The 15,577-nt window shown below is 41.9% G+C and overlaps 2 protein-coding genes across 5 annotated transcripts in view; one reads left to right on the top strand and one right to left on the bottom strand.

The window, feature by feature from the left end:
- The window catches only part of HEATR1 (HEAT repeat containing 1), a 58,483-nt gene extending 50,029 nt beyond the window's left edge, over positions 1 to 8,454 (top strand). For 2 of the 3 annotated variants that reach the window (XM_017526601.2, XM_017526602.2), the window contains exons 37-44: positions 181 to 331; positions 1,264 to 1,422; positions 1,590 to 1,724; positions 1,876 to 1,980; positions 2,070 to 2,238; positions 2,771 to 2,925; positions 3,793 to 3,951; positions 5,409 to 6,818. In XM_017526601.2, the coding sequence (XP_017382090.1) occupies positions 181 to 331; positions 1,264 to 1,422; positions 1,590 to 1,724; positions 1,876 to 1,980; positions 2,070 to 2,238; positions 2,771 to 2,925; positions 3,793 to 3,951; positions 5,409 to 5,609 (1,234 nt within the window). In that variant the 3' untranslated portion in view covers positions 5,610 to 6,818. Of the gene's footprint in view, positions 1 to 180; positions 332 to 1,263; positions 1,423 to 1,589; positions 1,725 to 1,875; positions 1,981 to 2,069; positions 2,239 to 2,770; positions 2,926 to 3,792; positions 3,952 to 5,408 lie in introns of all 3 variants that reach the window. The other variant, XM_017526603.2, reaches the window with a different exon arrangement.
- LGALS8 (galectin 8) overlaps positions 8,197 to 15,577 on the bottom strand; it is a 25,490-nt gene continuing 18,109 nt past the window's right edge. Inside the window, exons 8-12 of one of the 2 annotated variants that reach the window (XM_017526605.2) lie at positions 14,813 to 14,839; positions 14,560 to 14,685; positions 13,953 to 14,041; positions 12,636 to 12,801; positions 8,575 to 9,462 (exon numbers count right to left, since the gene is read on the bottom strand). In XM_017526605.2, coding sequence (XP_017382094.1) covers positions 9,313 to 9,462; positions 12,636 to 12,801; positions 13,953 to 14,041; positions 14,560 to 14,685; positions 14,813 to 14,839 — 558 coding nt within the window. In that variant the 3' untranslated portion in view covers positions 8,575 to 9,312. Of the gene's footprint in view, positions 9,463 to 12,635; positions 12,802 to 13,952; positions 14,042 to 14,559; positions 14,686 to 14,812; positions 14,840 to 15,577 lie in introns of both variants that reach the window. The other variant, XM_017526607.2, reaches the window with a different exon arrangement.

Genomic DNA, 15,577 nt, shown 5'->3' with positions numbered 1-15,577 from the left:
GGCACCGGGAGATTTCTTGTGCTTAGTCACATGAAATGTGTAGACGGCACTTTTTAGGCTATGAGGCATATAGTGATGTAATAAACATAGTTTGTTGTTTTTTTTTTCCTAATGCCCTTCATTCCCTAGTCTCCATTTCTGCTTGAAGTTCCTCTGGTTTAGCTCTTACTCTGTTTCTAGCCTGATGCCATCGTTGCTGACAACAATGAAGAACACCAGTGACCTGGTCTCCAGCGAGGTCTATCTGCTCAGTGCCTTGGCTGCCCTGCAGAAGGTGGTAGAGACTCTCCCGCACTTCATCAGCCCCTACCTGGAAGGTATTCTCTCCCAGGTGAGCCATGGTGACCATGACATGCTACGTGGGGTGACTGGGGAAAGTCAAAGATAACGAATTCAGTGGTTTTGTTTTTTAAGTATTAGCTTGTGTTCGCCTGAAAGGAGTCTTATTTCTGAAAAAATGTGCTCGCTTTTATTAAATGTGTACTTTTTCTCTTCCGTCATCCTTGCCACTTAATCTTGAAATCAATATGGGGTCACTTTTTAGTGAGGTGCTTCACTTCTTTAATTGTGCAGAATGTATTCTGGATTTTTTTTTCTTCTGTGAGACTTCTGGAGTTGGGCTGGTAGAGCTGCCTTTTATTACTTGTGGAAATTAGTGTGCCCTGTTTCTAATGTGAGAGGTTTAATCCTAAGGCATCTTGCAAGGCAGAATTTTTATATTTCTGGTCAGCAATTTCCTGTCAACACGGTAGGTGCCAGTGGTGTTTCTGATCGAAAATGTTCAAGAATGTTGAGCCCTGGCTATTTCATTGTGTTGATCATTTGCCATTTACAAGATTAGAGGCCTTCATTACAATGGGCAGACGATTAAACCGGTTCACATATGCCACAGCCAGGGCTTCAAAGTAGCCTTCTCACAGAAAGAAGCCTGTGCTCTCAGGAGCTTTCTCGGTTTTTTAGCAAGGAAGAACGTGACTCTTGCTGTGTTCCCTTGCATTCCTCTCCTCCAAGAAAATCATCCGTCTGGGTGCTTCTGCATCTGCCATTGGTCTTCGTCCCTGATTGCAAGTTGGGCAAGAGGTATCTGCCCAGTTTTATCCACTGATATTTAGGGTTGACTTTAGAAGGGATTCCGTGTGTAGTTAAAAGCTGCTAAGCATTTCCCAAACACTAGCACGTCATCATGAAGGCTTTCTGTAAGTGTGTGTTTGTCAGTGAGGATCTGCAGTGGCCCTGATCACTGTTTTTTAAATATTCCTGCAGGTGATTCATTTGGAGAAAATCACTAGCGAAATGGGTTCCGCCTCACAGGCCAATATCCGCCTCACATCTCTTAAAAAGACACTGGCTACCACACTTGCACCCCGAGTCCTGTTGCCCGCCGTCAAAAAAACTTACAAGCAGATTGAGAAGAGCTGGAAGGTTAGATTCATACTGAGTATTAAGACTTTGGAGAAGGGAGAGGTGGTACTGAAATGTGTAAACTTTCACTTAGAGAAGAATATGGTTATTTAATTTTTTAAAACACACATTGCCGAACTCTAGGAGTAATTTGAAAATGGCACATCTCTTTACTGTGTTATTGGTAGAATCACATGGGTCCATTTATGAGCATCTTGCAAGAGCATATTGGGGTGATGAAGAAGGAAGAGCTCACCTCCCATCAGTCTCAGCTAACCACATTTTTCCTGGAGGCCCTGGACTTCCGAGCACAGCACTCTGAGGTGAGCTTAGGTTCAGTCCTCCAAATCCTAAAGTTGTTATCTCCCTATTTAAGAGTCCGAGAATTATCTAGCTGTGTAAACAGTTGTACTTGCCAAAATAATTTACAGTTAGATAGCAGTACTCTTAATAGATGGACTCTTCTGTTTTCAGGACGATCTGGAGGAAATTGGAAAAACAGAAAATTGTATCATCGACTGTCTAGTAGCCATGGTTGTGAAACTTTCCGAGGTCACATTCAGACCCCTGTTCTTCAAGGTGAGGCTTTCTTCCTCTTGCTCTCTTTTGTGCTCAGATTTCAGTGACAAGATGTCGAAGAAACTAATATTCCTATCTTACCCTTTCAGCTGTTTGATTGGGCTAAAACTGAAGATGCCCCAAAGGACAGGCTGCTGACATTTTACAACTTGGCAGATTGCATTGCTGAAAAGCTGAAAGGGCTTTTTACTCTGTTTGCCGGCCACTTGGTGAAGCCTTTTGCTGACACCTTGAACCAGGTGAACATCTCCAAAACAGGTGGGTAGTTGCTTCAGTTAAGTTGTCACTTTTTGCTCTGTGTACCTTATACAAGATACCAGTAAGATACAACCTAGTGCTCAGAGACAAGATTTTAAAGGTTCTTACGTTCTAAGCAAGGAGGGTGAATTTTTTACTTCATTGTTGTCAGACAGTGAAGTGTTATTTTAGCATGATGAAAAAATGTTGTAAGTCGACTCACTCGGGAGAAAGAATAAAGTAAATGGGCATTACTGTCAGTTACTGGGAGTGACTTTAAAACCTAAAAATCAAGATTATTCTCTACTGCTAATACATGACCCACTTGACTTTGGAAGGAATTTAACTTGCCAAACTGAGTGTTAGAATCTTAACTCTAAAAGAAGGAATCATTTTTCAAGAGGCCACCCATTTTGTGTTCTACCTTCATCCTGATTAGGATTTCTAGATTATTTAGACTCATGATTATAGTTATTGTAATAGTGATTTCAGTGTAGACATTGGAGATTAAATCAATTCAGTGTTTTTCATTTTGCGTTTCCCACATCTACAGATGAAGCATTTTTTGACTCTGAAAAAGACCCTGAAAAGTGCTGCTTGCTGTTGCAGTTTGTTTTGAACTGTTTATACAAAATCTTCCTTTTTGATACCCAGCATTTTATAAGTAAAGAGAGAGCAGAAGCCTTGATGATGCCTCTGGTGGATCAGGTAACGAAACAGAATCATCTTTTATTACTGAGGAAGCCATCACTGTTTGATCTTGGCAGGTTTTATATCTGCTCAAAATGATAGCTTTCTAGGCTTTTTTCTTTGTAAGGTTTTTTTATTTTTTGCTCTTTTAAATGAAATTTTTTATTTGAAAATTGTTTTTTCAAAGATACAACTTCATTGTGGAATTTGAGTTTTTTTGTTTTGTTTTTTTTGAGACAGGGCCTTGCTCTGTTGCCCAGGCTGGAGTACCGTGGCACGATCTCCGCTCACTGCAACCTCCACCCCCCAGGTTCAAGCAGTTCTTGTGCCTCAGCCTCCCAAATAGCTGGGATTACAGCCTACCTCCACACGTAGCCATTTTTTGTATTTTTAGTAGGGATGGGGTTTTGCCGTGTTGGCCAGGCTGGTCTCGAGCTCCTGACCTCAAGTGATCCGCCCACCTTAGCCTCCCAAAGTGCTGGGATTACAGGCATGAGCCACCGTGCCTGGTCTTGAGTTGTTGTTTTTTTGTTTTGTTTTCTTCTTTAACTGCTCAAAAGAAAGACATGGTATAAGGTGTCATGGTTTACTTATTAATTTGTTTTAACTGGGCCTCATTGCCTCAGAGCATGGCTGCCCTCTGGAGGAAAGAAACCCTCCAAGATGTTCTGCTGGAGAAAACGGGGTGATGGTAAAGGGCATGAGATTCCGTTTGAGTTCCAGAAGGCAATAAATTGGCCCTAGAAAGTATTAGAATAATGCCTGGGTTTTGAACCTGCTAATGCCATGAAAGATAGTAAAATACTTATATGTTGGGTATTTTTTCAAACAGAAGAAAAGAAAAATGAGACCTGTTGTTCAAAGTCTTTGTCTTATTCTTCATAGCTGGAAAACAGGCTTGGGGGAGACGAGAAATTCCAGGAACGGGTGACAAAGCACCTGATCCCTTGCATCGCACAGTTTTCAGTGGCCATGGCGGATGACTCTCTTTGGAAACCACTGAACTACCAGATTCTGCTAAAGACGAGAGACTCCTCGCCTAAGGTTAGAAACTGGGTCACAAGTATGGAAACTGCACGTTTTCATTGCATAGCCTAAACAGCCTGCAGGTGGTCATGGATGTAGGCCCCTGGTAAACTGGCAGGGAAGAACATTGCTATTTGTCGTCCAGCACTAGAGGTCCAGTCTTTTGTATCAGGCAGAAGTTTGAGCCTGAGAAAATTTTGGATTTTACTTAGAGGCTATTTGTAAAGAATAGCAGTGCCCTGTTCCCACCCCAATGGTGCTTGGATACAAGTACTAAAATACCTTCTAAATACTTAAAGTAACAATTTGAAGTAATTCCTTGTTTTAAAAGTGCCATTGAAATGTCATTGTGCTCCAGAGATAAATGCATTGAATTTGTCCACAGAATAATAATAGTCTTTTGAGTTAGAGCAGTATATTCTCTTGTTTGTAAATACGGGGCCTGTGATCTTGTTGAATTAGTGGTAGCAGCAGAAATGAAACATGGGTAGGTTGAGTGGAAATCAAAATTCCACACCCAGGTGTCACAAATTTCAAACTGTTGTAGCAATGATTTGCCATTTCTCAAACTAATGATTATGTTAGAACCTTACTGGATATAACAGACCAAGGCAGAATTTCATTAGTAGGATTTATTAGTTCAAATTCTTTATTAGGATATGCTAACAATGAGACTATTTTGATGAACCCCCACATCGTAAACCATAGGTTTTTATACAAGTAGCAGCGTCGAATTTATTGTAATATTTTACTTTGATTGCACAAATCAAGGAAATCCTGATCGAATCTAGGTAGTTACAAATGGTTTTTGAATCATTCACTTGGTACTATCCAGACAGTCTTTAATGAAAATATCCAAAATTAGAAAGAAGACCAGTCGGGCTTTTGTTTCAAAAGCTAACAATACCCAGCTATTGCTTGCTGTCCTTATCACAGACAAGGCATGTGAGAAACACTGACTTCTTTAATGCCCAAAACTAGGATTTTGTGACATAGAATGTGTTTTCATCAGTGCCGAGATGGGAGCTTACCCCAAGCGAGTGTCCTGGCCTCTCATACAACTATAGTGGTGACCAGTCAGGGGCTGTGGGTAGGGAAACCTGCCAGAGGTGGCTGGAGGTACTTCATTGCCAGCTTGGTGGGCTGGTGAGCTCCAGTGAAGTAAAATTTGGTGACACGCTTGAGTTTGCCTGTGGCATTTTATTTTGTTTTATTTTATTTTATTCTAAAGGAAGAGGTTATAAAAAGACATTTCACATCAAAGATTTGCAGTGGTGGGACACAGTTTGGAAAACACTGATTTAAATAAACTGGTATCCTAAGATGAAAGGTGAATGAACATAATGAACAGAATAAACGCATGTGAACTAACGTTTAGTTTAAAAACTTAGAGCTTATCTCAAGTCAGTACAGCTCTTAAAATAATAAATATACTAACACTGCTTTCTCATTCTTTACTCCTTTATCCCTTTCAGGTTCGATTTGCTGCTCTGATTACTGTGTTAGCACTGGCTGAAAAACTAAAGGAGAATTACATCGTCTTGCTGCCGGAGTCCATTCCTTTCTTAGCAGAGTTGATGGAAGGTAATTCCCAAACTATTAAACAATTAAGGAATAAATCAGAAAACTTATGTGAAAATGTGCCCAGTGATAATGCAGATTTAGATACAACGTGACTAGCAGTTGCTCCCATCCTCCTACAGGCGGCTCCACTCTCAAAAACAGGCAGGCTGGAGCTCCTGTTTTGAGTTGGGTGGAGGGAGTGAGTTGAGACGTGACCACCTCGTGATCATTTGAGTCTGTTTGCAGTGTAATCTTCACTATCTTTACTTTTGTGGTGTTTTGTGATCATACAAGCAGATTACAATAGTGTTTTTAATTAACTTCATACATTTATATGATTGAAGTTTTGGTCCCCAGATGGGAGGTTATTGTATGGAAATACCTAGTGGCATTAAGGGTGCAGTAGGATGTCCACTTCTAGTAACAACCAACGTTCATTCACTACTCCATGATAGGTGCTTTACATGGATTATTTCACTTAAAAATCACAACATTTTGTCTCTGTTTTACAAAGGAAGAAACTAGAGGCTTAAAAGGTTTCAATGATTTGACAAAGATAACAAGCTAGTGAGTGTGACACGGGGAGCTATGACAGTTCTGGAACATAGTCTTAGGCCCAGGAAAGAACATGGCAGGGGCGGTGGAGCAAGTAGATCAGTGCTTCACTGATTCATCGCTTAGCTAGGCCAAAAAAGTGCATTCTCCTTTGTTTCTTAGCTCCTGGAGGGGGGAAGTGTGAGCTACTAAAGGGGTGGTATCCCTAGGAAGTTTGAGTTTTTGGGGTTCTTATTCAGCTTCCAGTGCAAGTCTCTGAGAATGAAATGAAGGTGGAAGGAACAGTGTAGAGGGAGGTGGTCTGCGGCGCTTCCTGCTTTGTTAATGTGCCTCATCTGTGTTTGAATGATTGCCAGAGAATGCCAGACATTAAGAATTAAACTAATGAGAAATGAGGCAGGTGAACTGACTTGATTTCAATTTTGATTTTTTTTTAGATGAATGTGAAGAAGTAGAACATCAGTGCCAAAAGACTATTCAACAGCTGGAAACTGTGCTGGGGGAGCCGCTCCAGAGCTACTTCTAAGACTGTGGTGTTTCATACTCTACTCAGAGTTCAGATTTATTTTTCATATTTTTATTTTTGGGTGTTGGGGTGCCCTATTACTTTTGGTGCCTTAATACACCTACTTGGACTACTTAAAATATTTTATTGTATCTTTACAAAATTCCCACCTGGGTTGTGCCACCAGGTGGCACATAAGCCTCTCCTGCCAACTGTACAGAGCTGCCCAAAGAGTAAACGACACGTGGTCTTTTTATACAGACTGCTGTTTCACATTTATTCTCTTCCTGATTGATGTTAATAATATTAGACCTGTTTACTTTTAGTACCCAAAGCTGACGGCTCATTTGCACTGTAAGCCTTAACTCTTCTGTATAGCAGTGTCTTATATACATGGTATCTGTGTTGCAGATTTCACTCAAGAGTTGCTCTCTAATTCCAGAAAATGACAGTAATTTAGCAATCAACAAATACTTTTCACTGTAAAGCCTACTTTTCATTTTGGGTAGGCGAACTTCAGCCTTAATTTCTTTGTGTGTGCCTATGGAGAAGTGGTTCTGGAATGCTTTTTAACCCAGGAGTGTGATTGTCACCTTTATCTTTTACTCTGAGGAAACGGGAGAGATGGAGGCAATATGCTGCTTCCAAAAGAGCTCACAACTGGCTGCTCACAGACAGGGCCCAGAAACACTAGGCATGAGGAAGCTCCTCCAGGATTAAGAATGGCCCCAGTTCCATTGGTGGTTAACTGAGAATTACTTGTCTAAGAAAGGAAGTATCGCTAGATTTTTTGCAATGCTTTGAAGTGCCCTAGTCTCTAGTACTGGGTCATGGTAAAGTTGGAAAGTGAAGGCTGAGATACAATTAGATCTTCCCCTTTTTTAAAGGGCATCTAAGAACAATCCTGTAGAATGTTTGCATTGAGTTTAAAAGCCTTTGGAACTAATATAGAAGTTTAATGCAGAATTGTGACAAGCAAAAGGCTTAGTTTAGGGATAGAGCTTTCTAGTATAGAAGTGCATATTTCTAAGAAATGTCTCATTAAAATGCATTAATAAATACCACTTTTTAAATTTTTTTTACTCCACATAAAATTAAAATGAACTTAAGATTTACAAGGAATGATGTGAGTGGGCTATTTTTTTCCTAAATGTCTCACAGTCTCCAACAGCTCAGTCAAGCACTCTGATGTTCTTTATGAAGAAAAAGAACTCCTGGGGCATTCTGGAGCCTTCTTGCCTTCTACAGCTTTCCCTATGGCTCCCTCCACCCCCAACCAGTGTCTTTGAGCTTGGTGAGAGTCTGCATAAATAACATGAAAAGCTGGAAAAGAATTAAGGGCTAGCATTTTCTACACTGAGTACTTTTTTAAAAATAAGACTGACGATGGTATTCTTTTCAATATTTGGATAGAAATAGTATCTAACTAAAATCTGTTCTGAAAAGATTCCTAAGTCCTGGCAGAGTTCCGCCCCACAGTTTAATGTGATAAAATGATCCTCACTGACTGAGCTTTTTTCCCTCCCCACTTCCAAACCTTTGAAATTTCCTGTAACAAGATCTGACCTGTAAAGATCCCATATACATGGAACTTCTGCCAAGTCGCCTCAAATAATAGAAAAATTACAGAAATGCAACAATTTAACTTGATACAGGTTTGACTTTAATCACTTAAAGCAGAAGAGTGCTTTGATCTCAGGTGCTAATGCTGGACTAATCTTTAGAAGAACGGAGGCCTGAGTGGTGATTTACATGGGAACAAAACAGATTTTTGTATTACCTCTGCCTGCTGTGTGGGTCTGTTAGTTGGTGTACACTTTCGATAGTGCCTGCCTTATGAATCCCTCAAGTCTAATTCTGACCTTACTTTACTATCCATGACTATCTTTCAAATTGAATGCATCTTGCCTCTTCCTTAAACTTCCTATAGGAGTCTGTGTAGACTCTGATTCACCCTAAGTTCAGATACAAAGAAATCAGCTGCCTTGGGTTTGACATCAATGGTTAATTTCAGCACCATTTATTTTTTTTGTTTTGCTTTGGGTTTTTTGCCTTAATTTCCATGCTGTGTTCAGATGTCATATTATTTGGTAAAGCTTGCAGCTAATAGAGCTAAATGTTTATTATGCTAAACAAAACGAATCGATGTAAGTCAACATCAGTCCTCGCAGTTACGGGGTATGCTGGAGCACTGCTTATGAGTGAGCACTAGGGAAGGGGTAGTGTCTTCTATAAATTAGTGTCTTCAGGTGATTTAACAGCTGCATCACTAATCCCAGAGGGCCCCTTAGGAGTTGATGCAATACCTGTAGAAGCAGTGCACAGCGGTAAAGCATGGAAGAGTCGAAGCTCAAGACAACAGGGAACATACTGGTTTGTTTCACCACCAATTATTAATCCCATCTCCTTGCACAGTTTTAACCAATAAATCTGTGCTCAATACATGTTAGCTACTGTATTATAGTAAGTACTCCATACATACTTGTTGAATGTGATTCTTAGAGTCAAAGTAGGAGAGAGGGTAGAGTGGCTTTAACTGGCTATCAATGCTACTGCCCCCAATTTCCCCATTCAGTGCAAGACACTGCCATACTTCATGGCAAGGACTGAGAACACCCAGCAGGACCTAACGGTACACAAGCTTATTTTAACAATATAAACAATAGAGTGACTGAGATGCGTTTTGACAAGGCCAGTATCACAGAAGCCATTCTGTATTTCAGTTTTTGTAGCATTCTGTATTTTGTGTAGGTAGGCTACCAGCTCCTTACTTCCAGTAAGTGGATGTCTCCATTAATCTCCAGTGTGTCAATACTGCTAAGCTCTTTAAATCTGTGTTTGTACTCCAGGCTGTGTACACCATTTACTGCAACCTTGAATTCTTTAACATCACAATAAATTATCATCTGAAAGGAAAGGAAACAAGCCATTAGTGGTTCCCCTTAGTTTAAAATGTTGTGTTTGTTGCACACTAATAGGGTGTCAGAGTAAACTATTTGATTTGCTTTATACATAGAAAAGTTCTAGCCTGCTGCTGCTGACTTCCCTTCTGTGACTCTTAAGACCCTAATCTAACTAAAGTATCCCTGGTGGTGGTACTGTCTGCCTCATCCCACCCAGGGAAGTTACTCGGACATGTTTGGAGCCTCACATGTCCCCAGGGCTTTTGGCCCTCCTTTCCTCAGGACAGGCCCTGCTTCCTGAGCCAGGATATCTTGTCCCTTGCTCCTGGAAAGGTGGAGTGCTGCCCCTCCTCACCGATGCTGGGGACTCTCCTAAAGTGGGAAAACTTACACTGTCACTCTAGTTCACTAAGATGCTGATTCCAGCTAGTAGACTGGAACCAAGGGACATGGATCCTGACTCTTCTGCCTCAAACTCTAGGACCGTGAACAAACCAGACAATTAATATGAAATTTCAGCAGCTTAAGGCACTTGCTAGGGTTTTTACAGGTGCTTGGTAACCCTGATTCCATCCCAGCTCAGCACATCTTGGCCTCAGTGTGTTTCCCCAAAGTCCTCAAAGCCGGGTACCCTGAGTCAGCAGGGATGCACATTCTGGCAGAGGCAGTTCAAATTCATCACTAGTCTTTGCCCTTGACAGTTATCTGTGCCCAAAACTCAAACAATGAAAACTCAGAAAACCTACTAGCCTTTTACATCATCTTTATACCTAAACTTCATACTTCTGGTGCACACTGCCACTGCCAGGCTGGGTTTCCACCCACAATGAGGACGACACCGGGAAGTCCTGCACTGAGCTCTCCCTGTGCTCCTCGCCCACATGAAGGCTTCAGAAGAAAGAGGGGAAGCTCAACCTTGCTGCTAACCTGGCCCCACTCCAGAGGCCAGACTGAAGCACAAAACCTGAATCTGCAAAGCAGCAAGTTGAGGTCTTCATTCTTTTGATAGGAGCAGTGGAAAGGGCTGTCAAGGAAAATGAGGAAGAGAAGGAAATTTCAGTTGAGTCCTGCACTCTGATAACAGAGCTGGCCAAAACGAAGCTTCTATGGCTACAGAGGATTGGGGAAGTATGTGTAACCTGAGATTCTATCCCCACAAGAATGGTGGGAATCCCAGTTCTAACCAGGTAGAAGGGACTTGGAAATATTTCACAAAATCTCAGGAAAACACAAAACACACAGCCTCATGCTGTAGCTCAGAAGGAAAACCAAGTTGGCAGCAGAGGGAGTCAAAGCCTGGACTACATCAGAGCAAGTGCAGAGCCAATGGGTTACAACCAAGTGGCAAGGAAATGACATGCCTCTGGGTGAGCAGACTACTGCAAATGGAAAGAAAGCACATCATTTGCAAGACCCCCAGCCTAGAGGAAAACAGAAAACAGAATCCCTCACAACCATCTGATGCTGTCGAACAGCTGGGGAGAACATGGATTTCATCCAGAAGAGCCCACAGATGAAATGACAACAATGAATGAGATTAAAAAAAAAAAAAAAAAAAAAAATAAAAAACCCACAAAAAAAAAAAAAAAAAAAAAAAAAAAAAAAAAAAAAAAAAAAAAAAAAAAAAAAAAAAAAAAACACTGTAGATACAACTAAAGTGTGTTTGAAACAGCAAGAAGATTTAAAATGAAAGTAATGGCATAATGGAAAGCCCTGAGATAATCTCAGTGCAAGCATATTGGAAAAGCAAGAGATGGAAGCCCCTGGAAAGGACCTGTCAGTATAGAACGTTGTCAACAGTGATCAACATGAGGAAATTAACAAACGGAGAAGACAATGGTTCAGAAGCATGCAATATCCATCTATTCATTACTTCGGCCAGCCATCCTTCTCACGCTCTCTCTACAAAAGCATATTTGGAATGTGCTTCATCTAATCCTAATGGTGTGATTTGAATTATGAAGTTGGAGATATTTTCATCTTAGTTTTTTTCAGCATTACTTGAATGTATCATTATTGTCCTTTTTTATATTAATTGGTAGATCCAAACTTAGGGCCCAGATAGGTCAAAAACAAGTTTCATCATTAGTTTCCTGTCACCAAACACAGGGCTCAACTTCCTTCTGGAACACTCACCTCTATTTCCCTCCAGTGAACCCCAAGTCACCCTTTATGCCTTAACTCTTGCCAAGCCAACAACCTCGTGCTGCCCTTCCCACCTCTAAGGACTTGTTCACATCATGTCCTAAATCTAGAAAAGCAACCTTTAGTCCCCCACACCTTCCCAGCTTTCTGAATTCCAAACCAATATCCATAACTTCCAGAGAACCTTCCGTGCTTAGCCCACATCTGTCTACACTCCACATAACAGGGCACTGCATTAGACTGGAACTTAGGAATAAATATGAATGTCACATTGCCATCTATTCCACCTGATATTCATGCGATTAGTAATGGGTTTTGATGAGTCCTTAAGAACCCAAATGGTCCAGAGGATGTGGCAGTTTGAAATGCTGTAGAATTATAACCTAAGCAATGACCCTAAGTGACTGTGTGAGGCAGTGGCACCTGAGCTAGTGAGTGAGGCTGGCCAACCACCCAGTATCCACATCACAAGGAGGCTATTCTCTGTTCAGCATCCCAGAATCATATTTTGGGAAAGGTATGTTACAATAGTCACCTATCTGGGGACTCAGGACTAAATGCCTTTTAGTTCCAAGGGACTGATGCATTTTTCCTTGAATACATACAAACGGGACTAACTCCTTAGGAGAAAGGACTGCCACCTGAAACCATCTACTATGATGGGAGATGATGCCCAGTGCAAGCAGTTTTAGGGTCTTCATGTCCTCATGTCCACTTATACAATTAAATATGTGACTCCAGTCCTGAAACAAGGTTCCTGGTTAAATTCTTATTATCAATATGGGACTACACAGGAATTTTAACATGGTGACAAATGTCAATTTCAATGCATATAATGTGACACTCTGCTGGCTTTGCCATTTATACCAACTGACCACATTATAAAAGGGAGCAAGTTTCAATCTCCAAGTAAACAAAAAACATACACAACCTCCACACATTAGGTTAGGACTTGATTTAAAGGACCATTTATCCTACCCCTGCTCCCTGGATTCTTGTTCCTGTCCCATTTTCAAAAACTATAACCTCACCTCAAAGTACATCCCAGGACTAAATGGGAAACTGGTTATATTTCTTTCTTCTTCTCCCCAGGACTCCTGAAGAAAAGAATTTCTTACAAATGCTTTAATATTCAGGCGTGGGTTCAAGTGAAGAGCAATATCCTTTGATTTTCCTGCTAGTAGGTCAACATTAAAGCTTTTGAGAAAGAAAAAAAAAAAACACCTTAATTAACCAATTAGGGACAGAGTGGTGGCAGTTTCAGCAGAGTTAATGACCACACTTGAACTATGATTCCAACTCTATGAAACATATGTATCCACATGGACATGGAAACGCAGATGAAGTTAAAATTTTAAACTCCACTAATTCATTACTTGCAAAAAAAAAAAAAAAAAAAAAAAAAAAAAAAAAAAAAAAGAAAACAAAACAAACAAAAAAAAAAACCTTTAAAATCAGCATTGAGGCTGAGATGTGGTTGGACAGAAACTGAAGGCTTGACACTAGTTAACCCGAATGACGACTTCAGGCTGCAGGAGCCTGGGATCCTTCCAAGCAGGTATTCTCTTTCCATCATTTACACGTGTTCCTTCCTTCTTGGAAGTATGATACTTTCTAGGAAATAGCTCTAATTTCAAGCTTTCAGAAGTCTGGACATCACTGGACAAAGTTCTTAAGGCAGAAATTTTCTGAATCACATGACAAGAGGGGTCCCAAAAAATGTCTGGGCCGGGCACGGTGGCTCACTCCTGTAATCCCAGCACTTTGGGAGGCCGAGCTGGGCAGATCACTTGAGGTCAGGAGTTCGAGACTAGCCTGGCCAACATGGTAAAACCCCATCTCTACTAAAAATACAAACAAACATTCAGAAATTAGCTGGGTGTGGTGGCGTGCCTGTAATCCCAGCTACTCCAGAGGCTGAGACAGGAGAATCACTTGAACACTCAGGAGGTGGAAGTGGCAGTGAGCCAGGATTGTGCCACTGCCCTCCAGCCTGGGTGACAGAGTGAGACACTCCATCTCAAACAACAACAACAACAACAACAAAATGTTGCCTGATCTTAAGGGGCTGCCCTGGAGTTCTACAAGGCAGGGGTGGGCCTCGTGGACAAAAATTTTCCTCTCTTTTCTGGCCAAAAAAAGCCAAAGTCAGAACACTGGGCTTCAGTCTTGGCTCTGCCACCAACCAGCTGTTAGCAATCTAACCTCCTCCTGCTTGAACCACCTCACCTTGGAATTGAAGGTTCTGACACTAGCCCTGCTTCTAGCTCACAGGACTGTTACCGGGTGAAAGGTGCCAACAGGCATGGAAGCACTTGCACTGTTCCTGGTAACCCAAGGATACTGACCCTTTGGCATTGGTATTCACTTCTCCCTTAACGACGACAGTTCTTCCAGGGCCCATGGGGGTGTTCAACCTTGCAGTGAATGGCAGGCTCTGAAAAGAAGGCACGGTCAGGACCAAGAGGCCTGCAGAAAGGGCCCTCCAGGGAAAACTCGTGTCTAAAGAACACTAGACAGTGTTTAAGAGCCATGACCATGTAAATCCCACGAGGGGAGAGACAGTGTGCCTTGGTCCCAGCTGGGTCCCCTGCAGCAGCACCGTGCCTGGCTCACGGCAAACACTCGCTGACTACATTTTAGACGATGAAATGAGTGACAGGGTGGGACCCGATGCCCTCTGCATGAGTGGAACACCCCAAGAAGGCCCCTGTGCCTGGGGTCTGAGGCAGCACTTGTTCTGCTTGAAGGGGAAGCAGCCAGGCTGGGCGGCATGTAGGAAATACACAGGAATGGCTCAGAGGCATGCCTGGTTGACTCTTGAATCTGTCCAGGGGACAGCACACAGATGCAGAGGGGCTGCTTTGGGCTTCTACTGTGGGTTGGGGTTATTCGTAACAGCTAATTACAACTGAAGTTTTATATAGAGTTAAGAAAATGTGGGGTGCTTCAAACCTTTGACAAATAGTTCATAGGTGGTATTTTGGTGCAAGTCAAAGTGTGATTGACAGTCGAATCTTTGCTCTTGGTGTAGACAGTTCTGGGTGCGATTTTAGAAATGTCTCCTTCTCTATTACTAGGCTGCAGGGAAACAGTTCTACAATAAGGAATGGAATGAATGAAGCTGCCTTCCAAGGTTTAAACTGTTCATTTTCTATGCAATTTAATAAAATGTTCCGCATGAAATAACCCAGGCAAAAATACTCACATACTGGGGCATGCCAGACCTTGGTACCTATTGGAAAAGAAAGAAAACACAAGAATGTTAGAAGGGGAAGAATGATAGTTTCTAGTGTGAAGTCTTGGTTGTGCTGAGCTGAGCCCAGCTGGAGCCTGGGACATTCCTGCTCCACTCTGGTGTGACCTCCAGGCAGCTGGTGCTTTATGACGGGATGGTATGGAGTTGTGAAGGGCTACACGGGTGGAGAATAGAGTCTGATATCCCTGTTCATCTGAGTCTTTTATCCTTCACCATAAACTAACATTTTTTTATAGAACTCTATGAACTTTTTTTTAAGAGACAGGGTCTTACTCTGTCACCGACACGGGTGCAGTGGCTCAATCGTGGCTCACCGCAGCCTCAACCTCCTGGGCTCAAGTGATCCTCCTACCTCAGCCTCCCAAAGCTGGGATCACAGGCATGTGCCACCATGCCTGGCTAATTTTTTAATTTTTAGTAGAGATGGGGGTCTCCCTATGTTGCCCAGGCTGGTCTCAAACTCCTAGGCTCAAGAAATCCTCCCACCTCAGCTTCCCAAAGTGCTAGGATTCCAGGCCTGAGCCACCACGTTCACCCAGGACTAGATGAACTTCAAACATGTCTTAGTTGTCCTTTCCAGGGTGCCCCCAGAATACTGAGATTCCCTTCTATCTGTGAGGTGTGAATGTGCCAGTCGGTAAGACCTCACTTCCTCCATTAAGAACAGCTCTCCTCCATTAAGAACAGCTCTTTTTTTTTTTTTTTTTTTTTTTT

The sequence above is a fragment of the Cebus imitator genome, unplaced genomic scaffold, assembly GCF_001604975.1.
Source record: "Cebus imitator isolate Cc_AM_T3 unplaced genomic scaffold, Cebus_imitator-1.0 Scaffold42, whole genome shotgun sequence".
In the NCBI taxonomy this organism is placed as follows: domain Eukaryota; kingdom Metazoa; phylum Chordata; class Mammalia; order Primates; family Cebidae; genus Cebus; species Cebus imitator.
The sequence above is the reverse complement of the archived record's forward strand: the minus strand, read 5'-3'. Positions and strand labels throughout refer to the sequence as shown.